Source organism: Lissotriton vulgaris, chromosome 11 (assembly GCF_964263255.1).
Source record: "Lissotriton vulgaris chromosome 11, aLisVul1.2, whole genome shotgun sequence".
NCBI classification, from domain to species: domain Eukaryota; kingdom Metazoa; phylum Chordata; class Amphibia; order Caudata; family Salamandridae; genus Lissotriton; species Lissotriton vulgaris.
Genome location: NC_141699.1, coordinates 137,062,617 through 137,086,453, shown reverse-complemented (window position 1 = coordinate 137,086,453; position 23,837 = coordinate 137,062,617). Strand labels below are relative to the sequence as shown.

Below are 23,837 nucleotides of genomic sequence, written 5' to 3'. Positions count from 1 at the left end.
CCTGTCAAGCCAGATAAGAAGGCGACCTTCCCTGTCCCTTACGGTCTTTTTAGGGAAAGACCTACATATTCTGCAGTCTGCAGGGACGTGGTCTGGATAAAGGCAGTATAAGCACAGGGCATGCTTATCTTCCACATGGAGCCTTTTCTTCCCACATGAAGAGCAGGCCCTGAAAAGGGCTTTCTTCTGGGATTCAGACATTGTTGAAGCAGTGGAAAGAAAACACTTACTGCAGAGAATGTGGACTGAAGTAATCCCTGATGAGATTGTAGAGTGAAGAAATCACTTCCAAAAGTAATTAGATGATTTTGAAGGAATCCTGAGGAGAGCTCAGGCTGGAGACTCCCTAGCACAACGTGCAGTAGAAAATCTGAGGGACTGAGGCTCCTCCCAGGAAGGTTCTAGAGGGAGGTCGGAGCTGATTGGCTGACTCTGAGAGTTTGGTCCTTTTTGCATAAGGACAAGGAAAGGCTACTAAGGGGAGACCCTTAGGCCTATTTTCTCTATGTATGTCTATAGGACATTACCTTTTTATGTACCGGAGGCTCCCGTCTCGACGACGGGGAATGATTCAGGCATGTGAATCTATGAAAGACACCCCTAATACTGGATAAATCTGCAGTTCAGCAAAAAGTGTGGGCAACATGCAGAAAGAAGGTACTTTCTCACAAGGCCTCGTTACAAAGCAGGAGGGGTTCTGAGGAGGAGACACCCAGCTGCAGAACCTCTGTCAAGATGTTAGTCTTGACGTCTACCGAAGGGAGCTGAAGGTCAGGGACCTTGGCTGCCCGTCTCACCACCATAGCTTATAAATCTCCCTCCTCCGTAGCCACAGTACAGGGAGAAAGCAATTCGGAATCCGGGGAGGCATTCAGTCCACTGGCCTCACCTCGCCTGTGTGAGTGAGTTGGTGTTTGCACTGTTCACAACAGATACAAGTTACCTTATATCGGAGGTAACTGCACTTAAAATGTTTAAGTCACCCCTTATTGTAGGGACTTCAGTCCTGAGGGCAGGTTGGTTGGTTCTAACTGTGAGGGGGACCCTGCATTAGCAGGACACCCCTACAAACCCCGGAGTTGATTTTCCAGGCTTTGTAAGTGCAGTCAGCCATTTTATTATCTATAGTGAGTGGGTATCAATCATTACGAGATGTCTAACAATTTAGTGGCTGCACCGAATCTGGTCATGTTTGGTCTCAGACGAGAACAGTCAAGCGCGTATGCCTGGTCCCGGCAGAGCAGGCGTTTCCCTGTCGTTTAAAGTTATATGAGAGGAAGGCCCTCCCTGGTGAGCTGCTGGTAGGCATCCAGTATTACGGAGGTGGAGATGTATCCCTGTGCCCTGATGAAACTGGCGCGAAATTGTAAGGCAATGAAACAGGTCGCCGTTCAACTTGCCAGTGTTTTAACTAGGTGTGAACACTAGACCAATATTAAATACATATGATAGGTGTTCACAATCTATTTTAATGGGGAGTTCAGGCGACTCTTACACATTATGGGGGAGAGATGGTAGTTAGACCATTATTTTCTACAATTTCCTAATTTTTTACATTTATTTGAGTTAGGTCACTGTTTGTTTATTGGTTATTGGTTCTTTATTGGTTATGTGGTGGCTGCTTATGTTAGGCACTTTCTGACCCACCTCACATTTTTCCACATTTTCTCATATTTCTTATGACTATTGTGTCAGTATCATCCTTAATTCGTAGAAACATTGGGACATGGCTGTAGTTAAATGTTTTATTCAAATAAATATACATAGATGGAGGGTATGACTGAAATATTAGCGTAGCCTTACCCAGGAGGTATAGTTGATACCCATTAAACTAAGAATATAAAAGGTTTTTGTGTATTAATCCCAATCAGACCTTTTAGTTCCGGAGCTGTGTGAGTGGAGGGTGGCCTGGTTTTGTATCCCTCGAATGCTCCTTATATAAGAGAAACATGTTGGAATCATACCTAAACACTTACTCCAGTGTTGGAAGTAGGATCACATGTACTGCGGAGTTCCCTTGGGTACCCCTATGTACTCCAGCTAACAGCCTTTTAGGGATTGCCAGCAAGGTAGTGCTGCTGCCAACCACAAACCCGATTCTACCCTCCTGCTGCTAAGCCAAGTTGGAGCAAGTTAATGTAGAACAATAGGTTTCCTGTCACAGAGGTGTGACCACCTACCAGACAGGAATAAGTGTATTGGGCTAGAGTGGAGGTGCTGCCAGTGCCACCATACAGCTTTGAAGGGGACATCTGGTGCCTTCCTTGCATACTACAGTTTGAGCCAGTTTAGGAAGACCCTGGCTCTAGCTGTGGTGTGAAAGTGGACAAAGGAGTATCCTCCTCTCTGTCCAGCCGCTCCTCTGGGAGGGACCCAGAGTTGTTCCAACCCCTTTCTTAGGGAACTTAAGGGCTTACCTGTGGGTGGGACCTTACATTTGTTGTGGGACAAGACTCAAGCCTGAAACTGTCGCTCTTCGACTGTCTGGACACTTGGACTTCAACTGGAACCAAGACTGCACTAAGGAAGACTCCGTCTGCTCCTGGTCTCACTGTTGTTCAAGTTTTGTCATCTGAGTCTGTGCTTCTGCCAGGTTCTTCAACAGACATATGGGCACCAAGGACACCAGAAGAAATCTCCCTTGGAGTGGACTGGTCTGCTGCTCCTGTCATCCTACGGACCTCCAGAGGCTCAGCAACACAGGTGGTGGTTCTGCAACTCCCTCGAGGCCTGACCGGTCTATGCAATTTTGAGGTAAGTATCCCTCGCATGAACTGCTGAGACCAAACCTCTATGCACGTCAACTTGCTGTTGCCAAGGCTTGTTAGCTCTGCACCCCAGAGATCTTCCAGCTACAAGAAGCCACACCCTCCAGCATCTCATTCCTCCAAAATCAGCAACCTCATCAAAACCTCTGCACCATGGGTCTTCATCCTTGGCGAGTTGCTCGAGGTCCTCTAACGACTCCTGTGCCTTTGGCCAGTGAGTCCTCCTGAGAGTCTTCTGCTTCAGTGGGCTCCTATGCTTGCTCAGACCTACTCGGACTCTTCTGCTGTTGGTAAGTCCCTTGGATTTTGCTTGCCCCAAAGTTGCTCCTTCTTCCACATCAGTTGCGGATACCGAGGCTTGTTGGTGCTTCCGCAGAGACTCACCACCTAGTCTCCAACATCTGACTTGGGACAGCTCGTGCACGATTCCTGTTCTTTCTCAGCGTGGCCTTGTCCTCACAGCTGCAGCGACATGGTCACAGTCAACTCTTCTGACCCTCCAGATATTGGTTGGCATTGTTTCTTCGTACCTCCTGGTCCCTTGCGAGTTGCATAGACTCTGTCCTCTCTGTTCTTCACTTCCAGAATGCCCCCTTGGATTCCAACTGACTTCTTCACTGTCTTCTCCAGAGGCATTTGCTTCTAAATCTTCCATTGTCGTCAATAGAAGTTTCTGACGTCTCTTCACCCCCAAGCACCTGGCTACCCTGGTGTCGGTAACCTGGTTCCTGGGGCATCCACCGGTGAGGTGGCTCTCCAACGTTCCGTCCTCTTAAGGAAATTCTTCGGTGGTCCTCTGGGATGGGTCCTTCTGCAAAAATGTAACCACAACTTCTCAACTGACTTCTGTTGGGCATTCAGCTGTGTTCCCAACTCTGCTCACAGCCTCTGTGATGTTTCTGGGTACTTTCCTTGGGTGGTTCTTTGGGTCTCTTGATTCCTCTGGATCTTCTGGTAAAAGTCCTAAACTGCCTTTCAGTTTGCATTCCACTTTTCTAGTATATGGTTTGTTTTCCACCTGGAGACCACCAAATGTGCTACTTACCTGATTGCAATTGAAGTATTCTTGAGTATTTTGTCAATATCTCCGGGTAGGAGATATACCAATGTGTTAGTGAGTGTTGTGTAATGAATAGAAGTATTTTTACACAAACACTATAAGGTTCTTCTTTATTTAATTTACACTACAGATTGAACTGGTAAAAGAGGTAGGTTAACGCACAAGTTACTTACCATCATTAACAATATATCTGTAAGAAACCGTAGTTAGTGTTCGTTTCCTTACCTGATATCCCCAGGCGTCAGACTGGATCCGGAAAGTTTTCGTCAGCAGTACCCCTGCGCGTTGCTAGGCTTTGTCTGCGGCTCTGCGTTCGTCATCGGCATCGCCGAGATGACTGAGTACTTAGACGCCGCCCTCGCGCGCTGACGCCAGTTCTGTACATAGCTTTCTCCGCCAGGAACGCAGAGCCAGGATACAAAAACCGAAACTGGTGCCATGTAACTAGGGCCCTGAAAGGGATGTCCTTAACCCTAGATATCGGTTCGCAGAACGGGGAGGATGGGTGGGGCGGTAACACTAACTACTGTTTCATACAGATATATCGTTACCGAAGGTAAGTAACTTGTGCATCTGAAAGAAACAGGTTAGTATTAGATTCCTTACCTTAGAATAGATACCTCAGCAATACCAACCCCGGTCGTGGGTCTGCAAACTAAGATCACACCAGAAAGTCCTAGAGAACGGAGGAAAAAGCCATCTCTCCGGACTTGGCTGTCCAGCCAGTAATGCCTAGCAAACGTGTGCAGCAAGGCCCACGTAGCTGCCTGGCAGAAGTCCTGCAAGGGGACTTCCCGACCCAGGGCAGTAGTAGCCGCCGTGGCCAGAGAGGAATGGGCTCGCAGCCCAACAGGAGGCTCCTTTTTCGCCAAAGAGTAGCAAACCTTGATGCACAAGACGACCCACCGAGAGATGGTTCGCTTGTGCACCCCCCGTCCTTGCGCCCACATAACCAACAAAATGCTGGTCGTCCACCCGGAACTGGCGTGTGCGGTCCAGATAGAATAAGAGCGCACGTTTTGGGTCCAGACGGTGGAGCCTCTCTTCCTCTTTGGAGGTATGTGGAGGCGGATAGAAGGTGGGCAAGGTGATGGACTGCCCGATATGAAAGGCTGTGACCACCTTGGGCAGGAAAAAATGACGAGGCCTGAGAACAACCTTGTCCAGATGGACAGAGAGGAAAGGAGGTTTAGAAAATAGAGCCTGGAGCTCACTCACTCTCCTGGCAGAGGTGATGGCAACGAGGAATGCAGTCTTCAGAGTCAGAAGACGAAGAGGACAGATATGAAGTTGCTCAAAAGGAGCACACATCAGATACTTTAGAACAAGATTCAACTGAGGCATCACAAAGGGAACAGGAGGAAACATGTGTGTGATGCCTTTCAAGAATCTGTTTACAACAGGGGACTTGAAAAGAGAAGGCTGATCAGGAAGCCGTAAGAAGGCTGAAATGGCTGAGGGGTAGCCCTTGATAGTGCCCAGAGCAGAGCCCTCCTGGGCAAGAGACAAAAGGAAGATGAGAACCTCTGAAAGGGGGGGGGGCAGAGAGTGGATCTACAGACTTTGCTGTGCACCATGCCACAAATTTGTTCCACCTGCAGGCGTATATTGTTTTTGTGGAGGGACGCCTGGCTGCCAGAATCACATCACAAACCTCAGGAGGCAAGTCAAATGGCCTCAACTGCCGCCGCTCAATCTCCACACATGTAGGTGGTGACTGGACAGGTTGGGGTGGAGGACCATCCCCTGCTGCTGCGACAGAAGGTCCTCCTGAAGAGGCAGACAAATCGGGGGATCGCCTGACATGCTGAGTAGCTCGGGACAGCAGTATCTTCATGCCCAGTCCGGAGGCACAGGATAACTTGGGCCCGGTCTCGCCTCATCTTCCTCAGCACTCTGGGCAGAAGTGGTATAGGCGAAAAGGCATACAACAGACCGCAGCTCCACTTGCGACGAAAAGCGCTGCAGAGCGAGTGCTGCCTTGGAAATTCCAACGTGCAGAACTGATGACATTGCGCGTTCTCTTCGGTGGCGAATAGATCTAACCAAGGCTCTCCCCACTGCTGAAAGAGACCTTTCACCACCTGACAAAGGGTCCACGACTCCACCCATCCCTGTTTGTTGCATTACCACATGGCGGTGGTGTTGTCCGTGAACACCTGCACTACACTTCCCTGGACAGAGGGAAGGAATGCCTTCAGTGCAAGTCGGATCGCCAGAAGGTTGATATGGAGCCAGGACTCCGCCGGAGACCAGAGGCCTCTGATCTCCCTCTCTCCCATGTGGGCCCCCCATCCCAGGAGGGACGCATCCGTCACCACTACGTGCTCCGGTTGGGGTAGAGAGAGATCTGCGGCTGACCCAATCACACAAGATAATGGACGGAATATTGCACAATGGCAAAACATTCACCCCCAGTCACAGATCTGGATTTAATCCATCGTTATTTTGCTCACCAAGCCACCCTAGTTCATACATGGCCATATGCAAAGCAGTCTTGACCCTGTGCCTCATGGGAACAGTCCAGCCCCAACTGTCAAGCCATCTCTTCCCTGGACCGGAATCAAGCTTCCTAGGACCGGTTTCTGACTATCAGCAGTCTTCAGCCAGGATAGCTTGACTCCAGTGGCTTACTGAGCACGGGACCCGATATTAAGGCAGAGCAAGATCCAGAGAACTGATTTGTGTTTTTTAACTCCACAGAACCACCAAAAGAGCTGATCATTTACCTGGTGTTTAAGGAAAGGCCTCTTTTTATATGGTCACACCCATGTTTATCGACTGGTGGTGGTGTTTTTTTTAGAGAGTGAGAGTGCACAGAGGCCTGCTAACCAGACCTCAGTGGCAAAGCCCTGACCCTAAAGTGTACGTCAAAATGGATGTACACAACTGGGAATGGCTGACATACCTTCAAGTGCCTAGTATATTGCATCCTGGTACCCAGGGCATGTAAGTTAGGGGTACCCTAGAACTTCCAGCATTGTTTGCGCTATACTGATAGTCCCCCAAGTAAAACCGGTCATCCACTGCAGACTGGTAGAGCAGTCCTGCACACCTAGCCTGACTTTACCATTAAAAGCAATAACAAAGCCACCACTTTCCCTGTACATCTATGTAAGTCACCCCTCTGGCAGGCCTACTGAGTCCAAAGGTAGGGAGTGACATATGGCACAGGAAGGAAATGTCTTTTACATATTCTGACAGTACAACACGCAAAACTACAGTTTTTACTGAGGAAAGACTTAGTCGCCCATTTAGCTAGTACAGGGTTAAACGTTGACCTCTTAGCTGTGCTAACTCCTGAAGGTGCAACCAAAGTGGGCATGGTATCAAACAACTCGTTACATTAAGCCCGACTCTTATCTCAAGTCGAAACTAATGTAACTTGTTTCAGTGTGCAGCTTTAACAGAGCTGCCACCTTGTTGCCTTTAAAACGCCTGTGCCTTCCTGGTCACACATGCAGCCTGATCCACTAGACCGCTTTCTGCCATCCTGGAGAGATGTGCTAATGAATCCGGACGGAGAACAATGAGGGGCTGCAGGCCAGGGAGTTTTGCAGGGATTCTGCTCAGGAACAGAACTATGCTTGGGACCACAGAACGTCAGTAGGTAGGGACTAATACCACCTCAGTAACCATGAGCCAGAGTCTGACTAGCTATAGTGTCTCATTTGCCCTCCTAACCATATCCGGAGAGACTAGAGAATTAACATCCCAGAATACAAAACTCTCGATCCTCTCAGGATCGCGGTAACAGGACATCCCCTTTCGCTCACACTGGTCTACAATAAGATGTAACAGACACGTAGTAGTTTGAAATGTTTATTTAAACTATTGTGCTCTAGAATGCCATATTTGTGCCACAAACAGAAAAATGCCTGATGAAAATACAGTCTTCATCGTCAGTAAACCATATAGTATGAAAAGCCCTGTCATATGTAGGCCAGATTGGCCTACCCATCATCCCTTCTAAAGCGGAATAATTATATAACAAAGATCTCTGGGATTAGTAGAGGAACCCGTAATTTAGGATGCAGAGGTGGATATTCTACATCTCAAGTACAGCCAAGATTACCTCTCAGAAAGTCTCTATATACGTTACATTACTGTGCATATCTATATGACAAGGTTTATAGTCTCACAAACCGCTGCACTCCTTTGTTGTGTCTAGGTGCGAGTGCCTAACCAAAACAATACAGGAATATTGTTTTTTGACCTGGTATGCAGTGTTCAGACTAAATCTCAGGAAAGAACAGAATGGGAACACAACTGCAAGTTTTGTGTTAAAGTACAATGTGGCACAAAAAGAAGCGTATTTATATAGTAAATTGTGCAAAGCAAATGTGGCCTGTAATGGGCACAGTTAGGCTAACATAGGGAAAACTGCAATGGGCCATGCACTGAACACGACAGGAGTTGTCACATCCCTCCTGCAGGAAGCCACTTGGGTGTTAGCCCCAAAAGGCAGGCTTCAAAGGTGAAGCCACCTTTGAAGGGCAGGTTTGTAGCACCAGGGGGAAGGCTGATCCTTTGTTGAGGTAGACAGGCAGGCACGGGAGGCAGAGAAGGGAGACAAGTTGCCCAATCTGTTTACCCAGGGGTGGGTAGTCTTAAGGTAACCACACTCTGGCGGATGTACTAGTGAGGTCTGTACTAGCAAGAGAGGGGGTCTTGCAATCCTGGGAGTGGGCAGAATTGTGCATCATGAGATAGCCAGGTGCCATACTCCACATGAAGTGGTTACCAGGTGGGAGGGAACCTGTTTGTCCATTGGCCACCAACTCCTGTTCTGAGGGCACTTTCCGAGAATAAAAGAGGCTCCCTGGCACCCAGATCTCAGACCTAGACTAACTTGAAAGAAGGACTGCCCTGCTGCAGCGATGGACCAGCAAAGAGAGGCTGCACCTACTGCATCTCCTAGCTAGTGACGAAAAGGAGAGTGCCTGCTGTGTCCTACTCAAAGAGAAGCTGACCCCAGAGCCAAGAAAACTCCAAGAGCCAACTGACTGGCCTCCTGTTTGCGGCACAGAGACACAGCAGCTCAAGAAGCTTGTTTGATTAAGTTAGTAGCCCAAAGTCTTGAAGCTGCTACCACTGCGCAGAACCAGAGACCAGGAACCGATGCACAGAGTTGCACCCAAATTCGCTGAGCCAGGGGGGAGGGGAGCTATCAGAGGGTTGCTGGGACCCTCAAAAGGAGTGTTATTGACTAAGGAAGGATTAGTCTGTGACCGAGACATTGGGACAAGAATTGACTTCAGCCAGACTGGAAAGTACTTTGTGGGACGTCACGCTGCAACTAGGACATCCTCATTACCTTTGTTGACGAAGGAATGCCTGTAGGAAGAATGCTGTTGACCACATGGCATCCACCACACCCTTAAAGCATTTTCGGCATCATTCATCCCTTGCATTACAGCCACTCCATAGAAATCAAAGTAACACAGATAAAGCGCCTGCAACTGTTGAAGGACTGCTCCTTCTGTGAAGGTAACTGTTCTAGAGGACCTTGCTGGTCCCCCCGGCAAACTTCCTGGTGGAGTTGGTCGCCCCAAGTATTTCTAACCAACGGCATTGACTCATAACTAAGATTTCTTTGAAAAGGTTTCCAAGTTCTAAGCGCCCAATTTTGTGCCTTTGCCAAGGCTTGATCGCAGTTGATTGATATTGCATTGATTTATTACTGCTTGTAAGATCTATAACTCGCGTACCCTCCGGAGGATCTTTTTCGTTCAAGTGTCTAAAATCTTATAAAAATACAATATATGTTTACAAATTGACTTCGGATTTCTCGAGTGTAGTGCTAATTTTTTTAATTGTTTTGGTACTGTTTAAATGCTTTACACTTGTTTCTCTGCCTTGCTGCTTAGTGCCATAGCCATCCAGGACTGAGCTAAGAGTTTGACAAACGAAATCCAAGGGTCCAAAAAGGAGCTGGTAAGTGTATAACACAGTGAGGCTACACTTCCACACCATATAATACACCCATGTCTTCACAGGCACCTGTGGTGTCAGTACCTTTGTTGAGAGGCAGGGACCAGCACGCATCAGCACAGGCCCGTTAATGAGTTCCTAGGGACAGACTACACCAGAGATTGATTCATCAGTGCTAACCAGACTAGAGGCCTTACGGTTCCATTGGGCTTGAAGATGCACCTGAGGCAACAGAAAACACAGAAAATTTGGTGACGAGTCGACGAGAGCACACAGAATTCGGAGTGCACCTTCTCTTGGGAGTTGCCACGGCAAGATTGGGGGGGGGGGGGAGAAGACCTGCTTCCCTTTCTTATGCTTAAACTTTGACTTACTTGGAGAATGCCACAACTACTTGTGGTGTTCAGTGACATACCATTTTGCCTACCAATCTCAGATAGTCGTCCAGAGGCATGAGGGCAGACTTATCGTATGACTTAAGGTCATGTCCAGAGCCCAGACTCCAAAGACAACTTTTGCGGGTCAGTGACCCACATATGCTTTCTGCAGATGAAGCATGGCTTGAAACTGGTTATTGTGGGTGGGGGCATGATTCCCTAGCGCACAGAAATTGTTAGATGTCAGAAAACCGGGAAAAACCCCCAGAATATAGCCTATGCTTTAATTTTTTTTTTTTATAACTCACAAACATGTGCTTGATCATTATTGTTTCTTACTACTGTTTTTTCTTCTCTCTCTACTTCCGGCTCTCAGCTTCCAAACTCTTTCGGCGCCTGCGCTGTCGACGAAGCCTGACCTTGATCGGAGTCACCACGTTCTCTCGGGCCAGTGTCTTGGTTTTGCAGCCTCAATGGGGCCAAGTAAGGAATATGGCAACCTTGAATGAAATTGCAAGACGCTTGAAGTCCACCAAAAGCACTCAGAAAATTACAAAGTCAATGAAGATGGTTGCTGCTGCAAAGTACACTAAAGACGAGAGGTCTGAAACCTGCCAGAGTGTATGGAGCGGGTGCCGCTTGTCTGCTGTGTGAGCCTAAGTGCCTTTACGATTGTGGACACGAGACCGGGTGAAGGCGCCCAGGACCTAGAGGCTTGCGGGACTGCGAGGACCAGCCAGCAGCGTGGCGGGTCATTAGCCGCAGCTGGTCCTCTTCCCGCCCCCGTCCTCCGCCTGATAACATCTACTGGCTGCGCTGCCTACCTGGCATTACCGTGACTGTTTCCTGGAGTCTGCTGGGGGCTCTGTTGCATCCTTGATCTCCCTTCGGATTTACCCCCACCTCTCGCGGCCCCCGCTTCGCGGGAGCCGCTCGTCTGCTGTGTGAGCCTAAGTGCCTTTGTGACTGTGGACACGAGACTGGGTGAAGGCGCCCAGGACCTAGAGGCTTGCGGGACTGCGAGGACCAGCCAGCAGCGCGGCGGGTCATTAGCCGCAGCTGGTCCTCTTCCCGCCCCCATCCTCCCTTCTCTTAAGTCCCGCCCTATCCGCGCACGCGGGACAGAGCCCGGGGCGAAGCCCGTGCAAAGGGCGGGCCCTCTGAGGCCCTCAGAGGCTGAAGCAGGCTGGGCTGGGCCCTCTCCCTTGTTCATTTTATGAAATTGGTCTAATTATATTCTCTGACATATTGTAATTACTGAAGGTTTTGAAATCAGATTTGTTTTTACATATCTTATGGTTTAATTGCTCTATCTTAAACCTTCGCTTGGTGTAAAATACTATTGCTTTACAATATTTATTCTTTTCTTTTCCTTTTTGGTGTTTGTTTGGATTATTGAAATGACGGCAAAAAAATTAAGGTCAGGGCGTGTACTAGTGGGTAGGTCATGTTCTAAGACAAAATCAAATCCCCTGCGTAATAAAGATACAGCTACTTTACAGTTAAAGGGTAAACATGTACATTCTTTTATTGACAATTGTTCTACATGTATTGTTTCAGATAAACATTGGAAAGTTAACAAACAACCTTTGTCTCCAGTTCCTTTTCCCGATCAACCTTGGGACAAAATTGCTGTTGATTTTTCAGGCCCTTTCATACTTCTCCCGTCTGAAAGAAGGTATTGTATTGTTGCCATTGATTATCACTCGAAATGGATTTACTATTCTTTTGTTCAGAAACCAGATGACTGATTTCTTCAAATCTAATGAGATTTGTCATCTCAGAGTTGCATTGTATAGCCAATCTTCGAATGGCCTCGTTGAGCGAGCAAATCGCTTCATTAAGGAAGGTATTCAATCTGCTATTTCGTCCAACGTTGATGTTTCTGAATTTATATGTAACAAAGTATGGGCATACCTCAATACTCCACATTCTAGCACGAATGTTACTCCGTTCAAGGCTCTCCGTGGTAGAGAGGCTAAGTCTAAACTTTTACCACATTGGTTTTCTAAATTTTCCGTTGGTAAGGAGTTGAACAAAAAGAGAAGTCTGGTCACTGATTTGCAAGTAACTAAACATTTTGTGGCCAATAAACAAGCTGTTCAGAAAAGACTCCATGACGGAAACCATGTACCCTCAAGGTGTGTTTTCAATGTGAATGATTGGGTTATTATTAAGAAACCTTTTAGAATTTGTAAAGGTCAGTCCAAATTCTCATCTCCTGCTCGCATTGTCAAAGTCACTAATTCTTCTGTGCAACTTGATATTCGGGGTTGGTGGAGCAAAAACAATGTAGTGAAAATTTCTGATTCTCATGTTGATGTTTTTAACAGAGCACACTGTAATGATTCATCTGTTAATGATTCTGATTTTAGATTTGGTCCTGGATTTGATTGTGTAAATAGCCGTTCCGATGTACCTACTCCTTGTGATGGAGATTCTCAATGTGATGTCTCTAATGATTTTGTTGTTAAGGTTCCCACTGATGCTCGTGCTCACAAGCTTCCCATTAGGTTTAAGGATTATGTTTTATATTAGTTTTTTGTGTAAGGTGAGGGGGTATGTAGTATGCTGTAATTAACTCTTTCCCTTTAAGTTTTATCCTTTCTCGTCATTCATTCTATTTAAAGTGTTTATGCATTCTTACTCCCTTTACATTCTGTTCCTCCCTCGTCAGATGGCTGTTGGAGTTTTCTTCATTAACAACCTCTGACGTGGGCTCCCTTCATATGTATTTTACTTAAGTAATAAATATTACTTAACAAGCTAACTTCACGGATCAGTTTGGATTTATTCATACTCCGACAACCTCCACGCTACAAGAGGGCCGGATTAACTAAAGGTTTACGCTGCAACAATGTTAAGCAAAGTGACGCAAGCGCTTGCAAGGGTATTTACTTTCTAGCACAAAAGGAATTTTGCAATTGAAATGTGCACTTTCTAGTGCAAATAGCACTTGCCTCAAATTGTAAAGCGCTCTGATATCCTTTGGGATCAAGTTTGCGCTATATAAAACTTTATAAATAAAATAAATAAATAAATAAATAAATGTCAATTGTATAGTTTAGGGGAAAGGGGAAAGGATAAAGCTTTGTCTGAGGGGTTAAAGCTTGAAGAAATTAAGGGTAAAGACGTAAAGGAGGACAGTAAAGGAGGACAGACTCAAGAAAAGATAATAGTAATCAGGTGGATGCTTTGGCAACGTCATTATTTGAGAAATCTTCCTCTGATACTGCGGTGGGAGGCCTTTCTGATTCCCATGCTCCACAGAAGCATGTAGAGATCGCTTCTGGGGTGCCCAGATTCAATAATATTATACCCTCCTACGGCATCTTTACGAAACTCACTGAGGAATTAGTACATAACCCCTCACTACCTCCTAAGGAGGATCCAATAGTTCCTGATATAGATACAGAGACTCAGAAGAAGCAGTCTGACATTGTACATAACACAGCCTCGGATCACACCAATACCAATGACTTATTAGCCACGCCAGGGCTTCAACTTTTTAGTAGTACTCCCTTTAATAAATCAGAGTTTTCTATATCTCAGGTACATTTTTCATCTAGCCCTGTTCTTAATATGAATAATATTCTCCCTAGTTCTCCTACTGGAAATGACAATATAATATCCAAATCTTTACTCTCACTAGAACATCTACTATCTTCCATCTTACTATTATTGGAAAAATTTGTCGGCGGCTCAGACTGTGTCCTAGATACGGTAACCCAAATACTCAGGGTATTATTAAATAGTTATCATGGGACCGAATCTGGCTCGCATCATGAGTCTGCTAACTTAGACGTGAAAGTGAGCAAAATTAAGGAGTCCATAATTGAGTCTGAAGGCGTACCATTTGCCTCAGACTTAGATCAAGTTGATCTAAATAAGAACTCTCAAGATTCCAATGGAAAAACAATAGGGGTTTTCTCGAGGAGTATTCCGGCTGGCAAATTAAAATCAGCCAGCGGTAATTGTGTTGCCGAACTTGATCTTGAAATAGAAACTCTGACCCTGATAAAATGTTAAAAAAAGATTTATTCCCAATTTTTACACCACAAATAAATAAGGAAAATGTAGATTCTCCAAAAAAGGAGAAAAGGGCAGTAATAGCCAAGCAAAAAAAGCAAAGAGGAAACCAAACTGTAGATTCTTTAAAAAAAGACGGAGGAAAATTAATTTTGAAGACAACATAGAGACCTTGTCTGAAAAAATTTCTCCCCAAGACTCTGCGTCCAATTTATCTCAAGAATTAATTGGTCAAACTAAATCCGACAAAGTAATCATGACTACTGATTCTTTAGGGCCTTCTAATTACCCTGGGGATGGTTAAAAGTTTATTACTGCAAATGGTTCAATACCAGTTTTTCATCCTTTAGCTACTCCTTTTCCGGATAAGATTGCAATTGAACATGCCCCTAAATTACCTACTCCTTAAAAGGAAAGTGTAGATACTGTTTTTTTAGATTTCATTCCTCTCTTTGATTTTGCTCCTATTTTAAATAGATCTGTACTCCTTAACTGCTTTCGAGAGATTGAAAGTCTGAAATTAATTCAGTCAAATGATATAGACGTTGTATCACTTTTAAATCCTGATGTTGGGAGGATAACAAGGGTAAAATTTCACTCAAAATTAGTATTGAATCATATTTTACAATGGTCTGAAGAATTACAAATAAGGGGGATTGATGTCTCCCCTTTTTTCTTTGTGGAAACCTGTAATAAAAGATCTACAACTTGGTCGAAAACCCATAGAGTAACTCCAGGCGTTTCAGAGCGGTCCTCAATAAAAACTGAGGAATTAACAATCTGTGTATCGAAAAACGTACGACAAGTGCTCTATAAAAATCCTTTACCCCTCCATCCAACTCTGGTAGAAGATGATTCCAAATGGAGTTGGTTGCCTGGTGTTCTGTCTAGTAAATCCTCCCCCGCTCCTAATCCGTATTCCAATTTTTAACATTGATTTAAAAATAATCTCGTGGAATACGGCTGGATTAAAGAATAGTCCTGATAAATTGTTATATTTGTATACCTTAGAAGCTGACGTAATTTGTCTACAGGAGACTTGGGTGGAAGGGAAATTCTTGGCGAAAAAGGATTACTACGTGTTGGATGGTAGTGCAGTTCCCTCGAGGAGAGGTCATGCCAAAGGAGGGTTGGCTTTCCTACTTTCCGACAAGATCAAATGGCACTACACTTATTACCTAGACCCTAATAATTTGTTCCAGGAAATAACATTGTTAAACTTAGTTAAGGATGACCCACGGAAATCACTTGAACTGATAAACGTCTATATTCCCCCGGATGCATGTTTTAATGTAGGTTTAAAAATGATTCTCTTTTATACAGAATCTTCTTGACTCCGAGTCCCCTCCTCACATTTTGTTATTAGGGGACTTCAATTGTAAAATCTCAAACTGTAGCCTCGATTTGTTCAGAAATAAATTCAAGGAGGAATCACTTCAGATTCCGCGAGCCCTATTCCCTGGGAACATCAAGACCAATAAGAGAGGGAGATTACTCTTGGAGGGAATATTAGAGGTTGATAGTATAATAATAAATGGAAGGCTCCCCTCGGACATCCCGGCTAATTTCACACATAAATGTAAAAACGGTGAATCTATACTTGACTATGTGGTAGCAGGCAACACCCTTTTCTATCTTCTGAAAGATCTCTCAGTATGTAACACAGAACTTAGTTTACACTAGGAACTTTGGTTCTTAGTGTAAACCTCAATCCCCCCCCTGTGGATACTTGGAACATAAACAGTGATCTGGTAAATTTTGGAGCCAATTCTGGGAGATGTAACTGGAACTTTGGGGCTATCAGGAGTTTGGTGAATATTTTGGAGTCCACTGTGGAGAATTTGTTTCAATGGGAAGGAAATGAACTACAATGCTACTGTAATTTTCTGAAAGCAGTAACTTCTATAGCAAAAAAATCTTATCCTGCAAAAAAAAACCAAAGTAATCCTGAACTGTCTACGGTACTTGAATATTGAAATAAATAAATTGGTTTGGGAGCAATATCTTATTTATACCCCGGAAAGATATCATAAAATAGTTCTTTTAAGAAGAAGGAAAACGCGGATGAAGGCCAGATTGAAGAGAGAGAATGAAGATTCCTTGTGGATTAAACTTCGGGAAGCCACCTATAGGGGACAAGCTAGGTTATTCTGGTCGATAATTGGTGAGGGATGTGGTCTAAGATCTAGACCTTCACCAATCTCTATAGATGAGAAGATCTGGGTTGAATACATCGAGCAATTATATAGCAGTAATGGCTTGCCCCGTGAAAATGATACATTATACAAGGTTAATCATCTATATGGCCCCCCGTCCGAGAAGTACACTGAATTAGCCATTAAGGGCTTGCGTTCTTCGGGCGCGATGGGTCCGGATGAGCTCCCCATCTCGGTGATAAAACATCTGAGTGAGCATTGGAGTAAAATTCTTTTTCCAGTTTTTAAATTCTGTTTTGCTAGTGGAACTGTTCTACCCTCCTGGAAAGGAAGCATATTAGTCCCCCTCTTCAAGAATGGAGCTAGAGACTTGCCACAAAACTACCGTCAAATTGCTCTTTTAGATGCCATAGGCAAGGTTTTTGCAAAATGCCTTCTTAACTCGATTAATGATTGGGTGCTCAAGGCTGAAGTCTTACCCCACGAACAGACTGGGTTTAGGCAAAAGCATGGCACTTTAAATAGAAAAATATGTCAAGGTTCGTGGAGGGGGAGTTTATGGCGCCTTTATCGACTTCTCCACAGCCTTTGATAAAGTGGACAGATCCTTGCTGTGGAGAAAGCTATTCGCTTTAGGGATGCCACCCACTCTTATTAATTTAGCTCGAGCCTTGCACTCAGACACCTGGTGCAGAGTGTTGATAGATGGGGAAAGAGGGCTATCTAGAGTAATTACCACAACAAATGGCTTAAAACAGGGCTGCCTATTGGCTCCTCTTATTTTCCTTGTATATAGCTGATCTCCCACAGATTTTATCTGCAAGTAAAGGTATAGCTCAGATCTTGGGGGGTGCCCCAATTGCATGTCTAATGTATGCAGACGATATTCTGATCCTTGATCTTACTCAAAATGGTCTGAATAGTCGCCTGCACGCCTTATATGAATATGCGGAGGCGCATTATCTAAAGATAAAGATTGCGTAAAGTAATGTGCTTGACGGGTAGGAAAAAGTCAAAATACTCGAACTTTCACTGGTCTGTGGGGGACAGACTAGATGTAGTACAATCTTATATTTTCCTTGGAAAAATAGTTACTTGTAATTTAAGTGAAAAAGCACATATAGCTAATAATACACGGAAAGCTATTGCCCAAGGGAAAAGTTTGATCTCACTTTATAAGGCTACTGGTAGAAGGCATTTTGCGACATTGCTGGAGGTATATCGAGCAAAAATTCCAGCATCATTACTTTATGGTTTGGAAATAGTGGACATAAAAAATTGGAGCTTCTTGAATGCAACGGAAGGCAAAATTCTACGTAGCCTAGCGTCCGTCAATACAGCAAGCTTAATAGCCATTCTCAGACAGTATTTCGGTTTACGTGGTAGCTGGGTTCAAGGCCTATAGGGAATAGTGCGTTGGGTTTTTAACCTGGCAAAGGGAGATCCTGGCACTTTAAGGCATCTTATAAAAACTGAGTTATTGGGAAATTTTAATGAATACTCGCTCATTGTAAAGAATTTCAGAATTGCTGCCGATCTTTTGCAATTAGATGAATCAGTTTTACTCACTCTATCGGTATATCAGCTGAAATCTACCCTGAAGTTGGCCTCCTGGGAATTAGGTTTTAGAATGAATAGGGAGGCTTGTATAGCGAAGAAAGGTATTACTCCAACCATAGACTCCTGTCTAATGAGGAAAGCCCAACCATATGTTGTTTGGAATCTCCCTCACGGAGTCTGGCGTCTACTGTTTTTATTGAGGCAGGATTTACTTCCTTTGAACTCTCTAATGTCCAGATGGTAGGCTCCTCACCTATTTGTGACTTCTGTAATATCAAAACTCAGGATATGTATCACATTATTTTTGTGTGCCCGGCCCTAATGGTGCATAGGCGTAAGTGGTTAAAACCTATTTGTCTTCAATTGAGTATTCTTTCAACTACTACTTTCCTTGATGCTATTCACAACCCTCCAAATGAAATGTTTTGTTTTAAATTGTATAATTGTTTTTAAAGTTTTTTAGGGATTTATTAGAAGGTTATAAATGTCTATTTATGTCTAAACCGTCTCCCTCTCTTTGCACTGTGCTCATGATTATATGTTATTGTATTTAATCTGTTAATTCTTTTATGTGGATCTCAATGAGTTCCAAAATCATAAATAAATATACTATACTATACTACTGTTTAGTGAACAATTACACAGTAAAATTCATATTTGTTAAGATTACCCGACAGGTTCACAAGTCAACAATTTATTGTAATCTTTACACACCTCCGCAAAACCTTAAGTGAAAAAAGAAGAACTAAGCAAGTTGCAGCTTTATTGGATAAGTAGTTCAAACAAAATGGAAGGTAAACCCACATTAGATACCTGTATCATTTGCTAATATCAGATTACAAACAGTTGGTTCTAGTCAATTATTTTACTGGTATTGCTATGCGAAGAGTATGCCATCACCATCTTATTACTGTATGTACAACGACTTACCCATAACTACATAGACTGTTTTTTCTGAATGCTACATTTTGATATATTATCAAAAATCAAAAAATCTAACACCATAAAAGACATGCTACTTTATTATAATATACTTTGTGCGCTTCAAATACCAATCAAAATACATGAATCTGAAAACATAAGATCATTTGAAAGCTACTCATGTTTACCTTTTCTCCATCCATAAACCTCTGCTTTTCTGTGATATTTAGAATTTCCACTGGTACATCGAGTTCAGATCTTGACTCATACGATATACTTCCATTATCATTGGTTACAACTCTACCCTTTCTTCCAGTCATCTGTGTGCAAAAACAGATATTTAAAAACAAATGTCAACAGTAAGAAGTTAATGTCGAAGTGGAATAATGCATTATCCAGATTTACATTTATCGTCACAATTTTTCATAAAACAGAAAAGCATTATGAATGCTACTAAAGATGAGAAAATAGTTTGATTGAAAGTTGTAACGGTCCAGACTAACACAGATTCAGTTCAAGCATGAACACATTGGAGCTGGAAAAGTGGAGGAAAGGCTGTGATATTGCATTACAATTACTCTAAAGTATCTTTATATTAGAAAATGAATTATGAAATCTGTAGAATTACTGGGATGCGATATATTTATCATCTAAAACTGTAAATAAATGTACATGTAGAAACAATGGAAGTGACAGCTACTGCAAGTTATAAAATCTTTAGAAATAGGAAAGTGCACCACAGATTCAGTTAAAGACTGCTTTATCACAAAAACACACACACACACACACACACACACACACACCCCCCCCCCCCCAACTCCCAACCCCCCCCACCGGGGAAATCAACACATTAGAAAAATGGTGAACAGCAGCATGGGTGGAAAGGCAGAATTCGGCATAAGCTCCAGCAAAGCACCTCCACCAACATCTCCTGTTTTACTAGCTTTGATCAGTGGAGAATGAAACCCACCCACCATAAAATCCTATGGAGAAAAACGATTGCTACGTTTACAGGTTAGTAAATGGTTTTAAGGAATAGAGTTTTGGGGGGTAGGGCAAAGGTTCAGGTTGGCACTTAAGGGGCACCACTTGCAACAGTAGCACTAGGTCGGCCGGGTGCCAATGTTAACCAATCGGGCACCTCCGTTTGGGGCCACTCACTTAGTCTTGGGAAGCAAGCTCCTAGGGTTAAGGTGAGGGCAAAGGAGGTCCCAAGTTAGCACCACGATTACACCACCAGCAGCAAAGGGGTGGCCGGGTGCAGGGTGCTTAGACAGTGTCGGGAGCCCATGCAATCCTATGGAGGTTGCTGGTTTTAGATTTCAGCTGCAGGCTCTGTCCAGGAAGTCTTCTGGGAGAAACCAACAGCCAGGCAAGTAAGTAGAGACACCCCTCAACATCAGGACACTTTGGAAACAGGGACCGAGAATGCAGGGGTGCCTTTTATTGTCGGGAATTTGATTACTGGTCCGGTCGCCATGGAGGGGGGTCGTCCTGAAGGGGCTGCAGGCATAGACAAATAACCTTGGAGTTGAGACCACTCAATGGTTTGGAGGTCAAAACTGTTGGGGGGGGACCACTTCAGGATGGATGGTTCCTCTGGACACGGGTCGCGGACGATGGGTGCAGAGATAAGTGCTGGAGCAGGTGTCTTGGTCCCGCAGGGGTGGATCTTCCTTTGTGAATGAGACAGTTGCCCTGGGGAGTCTCAACTCTTTATTGAAGTGGGGGAATCAGTCACCACCAAATCTAGAGGTCTCTGATCCTTTTTGGAGCAGTTGTTTTCTTCGGAGCTGCAGGCAGGCCGGTAGAGCTGAGGCCAAGTCAGTTGAGCCTGGAGACATCATCATCAGGATTCCAATATTCTTAGGTCGAGAACTGTCTTCTGGGTTCAGGGCTTCCCCCTAAATACTGTATTTAGGGGGCATTTTGGAGGTCCAGAGCTCAGTACCCAATGGGCTACTGACCTTAGGGTGAGTACACCATTGGTGAGCACGCCCCACGTGGGGGAGTGGGCACAATCCCTAACCCCAAATTGGAGGGTGTTTGCCATCTGAAAGATGGCGGGCACTGAAGAGTGTGCTTCACCTCACCTTCCACATCTGAGGGGTGGGGCTGGCAGAGGCGGGAAAACCTTCTGGGCTGTTGTACCTTTTCTGCCCGTTTTCCTGCCGAAAAGGGGGTAAGACAGGAAGGAGAGGCTGGGGGTCGCTTTGCAAAGGCGGCATGGCCTTTGATACTCCCCTGCCAGTGATGGCTCTTCCTGACCTGGGTGGCATTGTTTACGGGCACTGAGAGTGAAGGCTCCCACCCCAGGGGTCAAGAAACTTGTCTCAGGTGGCAGGCTGCTGTTCACCAGTCAGGAACCCACCAGTGGTTAGTTTGGTTCAGGGGTCCTTTCTATAAGGGAACCCTGAGTGCACTGTATAATATGTCCGAGACTGGAATCAGTGCAGGTTTACTATTCTACCAAACATCCCAGGATTCAGTAAAGCCATTACGGTGCTAGGAAACCCGTAGTGACCACTTTCCAGACCATATACTGAGTATGGTTTTAGTGGGCACTTATATCTAAGAATGGCCTTCGATATTAAAGGAGCATGTTTGCTCATGCAGATAAGCTCTCACATGAGGGATAGTACACCCTGTCTTAAGGATGACCTACCTAGACCTCATGAGGTGCTGGGCACGAATGTGTGTGCCACTCGACCCTTCACTTTTAGCCGTACCAAAACACGCAGGCTGCAATGGCAGTGGTGCATGTTTGTATTGAGAGGTCTCGGAGGGTGACATAATACATGTTGCAGCCCACAGGGGCGTTACCCTGGCTACCATGCCATTGGTACCCTTTACAAGGGACTTACAAGTAGGCCAGAGTGTGCCAATGTGGAAACAATGGTACAGGTTAGGGACAAAACACATACCCTAGGAACCCGATTGGCCGGTACCCAGGGCACACTCAGTCAAAGTGCATCAGAAATCTGGCAAAAAGTGTGTGTGGGGGAGGTTATTGCAACAAAACTTTCCTACAGACCTGATATTCCTTTGGGTTGCCTTTACCACTTCTTCAATCCCATTCTCTGTCTGTGTGTCTTAGCCCCTCTCTCTCAATCCCAAGGCTTTTGAACCCCAATTTTGACTCTGTCTTTCTTACTGCTTCCAGCAACAGAAACCATTATTTTTGGATTCCCCATACCACAATTTATTCAGACTTTTGATGTTTCAGTGGTATTGCAGACATGTCCCTTTGTGTTGATATCTCTCCCTCCGTCTGTGTTGCCTTTGCCCTGCAAACTTGGGATTTTTTCCCACTATCTACATTACCCTACCAAACAATGACAGGCTATACCATACAATGATGGGCGATAGCACAGCTTACCATACCACACTATACAACGACAGGCCATACCATAGGTCTTGCCTGAATTTTTTGATATTTTTCTTAATTTTGCTGTATGACAGAAATCTCCTGTGTTGCATTGGCATACTCTGTCCCACTCTCTCACCTTCCATGTTGCTTCTGACCCCCCTGTCTCCTGCCCTCCTTCCCTTGTGGCTTTTTACCTCTCTCTCTCCATATCTCGGTCTTTGTTACTGCTTCAAACACACAACACCACAGTGGACAAAGTTTATTTTCAGAGTGCATGGTTCACTTCTTTTTTTCGGACTTGTTTTATTTGTATTGCACACCTACATTCATGTTGCCCTCATACCCTCGCTCTGGGTTTGCTTTACCTGCTACCCTCCCTCCCACATATTGTCTCTCTTCCTCCCACCTTCCGTCCCTGCAGCTTTTCAGCCCTCTCAGTTAACATACCAAACAACACAATGACATACCATTCCTAACTATACCAAATTATATAACAGGCCACTCCAAACCATACGATGACAGGCCACACCAAACTATACGACGACAGGCCACACCAAAACATACGACAGACCACACCAAACCATACAATGCTTTTGTGCCACCCTGCTGGTTTATATGAAATAATTTAGTCACAGGAGAGTAAGAACTCCAAGCCAAGGTGTTAACAAAGAATCTGGAGTAGAATCCTTTGCATCACTGGGACCTGCCATGAGCTCTAGGGCTTTAAGAAGCATGGACGGTACCTCTGCCTGTAAGATGTCTAGTTGGTAGTGACATTATCGGAACACATTTGAATTTTCTCTGTGTTCCGCAGATCTAAAACCAAGAAAATGTGCCAAGGAAAAGGTAAGGCTTTCTCAATAAAAATAGTATTCCTTTGAAACGGACTCCCCTTCAACATTTTCTCTATTTCTACCGTTATGGTACTTTGTAGAAAAGAACAAGTTACGTACCTCCAGTAATGCCTTTACTGGTAGACTCTCTTACTGCAGATTCCTCAACTCTGAATACTGTCCAGGCATATCACTTAATCCCAAAAATCTTGAACAGTGGCGGTAGGTGGCACCAACATCTCAAGGACTACGTTGTCCACGTCGGATGTGATGCGAGCGCTGCCTACAGGGATGCCACACCAGTGAGCTGACATTTTTTGTGACATTCAACTGTGACAGGCGAGGGGCCACGTCAGAATGGTTGTGATCAGTGTGCAGAATCTAAGAAGAACCTTCAGAAGAAAGTCAGTTAGAGTGGGAAGGAAGGTCGATGAGGAATCTGCAGTTAGGTAGTCTATACCAGAACAAGAGTTACAGAAGTTACATAACGTGTTATTCTGGAAGAGGCTTCTAACTTCAGATTCCTAACCAGAGAATCGACACCTAAGCAATAACCTCAGAGGAGGAGGGGCTGCAAAATGATTTGAATCAAAAAGCCCTGCAGGACTATGTCGGCAAAATGCCCAGCTCGACCGACATGACAGTCCAGACAATAGTGCTTCATGAATGTATGAAGTGGCGTCCACATAGCAACCCGACATGTCCAGAATAAGAACCCCAGTGCCAACGCAGCAGTAGGAGCCTTGACCCTTCTGATGGCTGCTTCTTGTTTAATGATTCAGAAAAGGGGGTGGTGATGAACAGAGTGTCTAAATTAAGCAGACCAGCT

General features: G+C 44.7%; 1 protein-coding gene across 1 annotated transcript in view; it reads right to left on the bottom strand.

Annotated features, from left to right (window-relative positions):
• The window catches only part of SBNO1 (strawberry notch homolog 1), a 946,695-nt gene that overhangs the window by 379,431 nt on the left and 543,427 nt on the right, over positions 1–23,837 (bottom strand). The window contains exon 15 of the mRNA XM_086942451.1: positions 18,994–19,125. Within this exon, the coding sequence (XP_086798577.1) occupies positions 18,994–19,125 (132 nt within the window). The remainder of the gene's footprint in view (positions 1–18,993; positions 19,126–23,837) is intronic.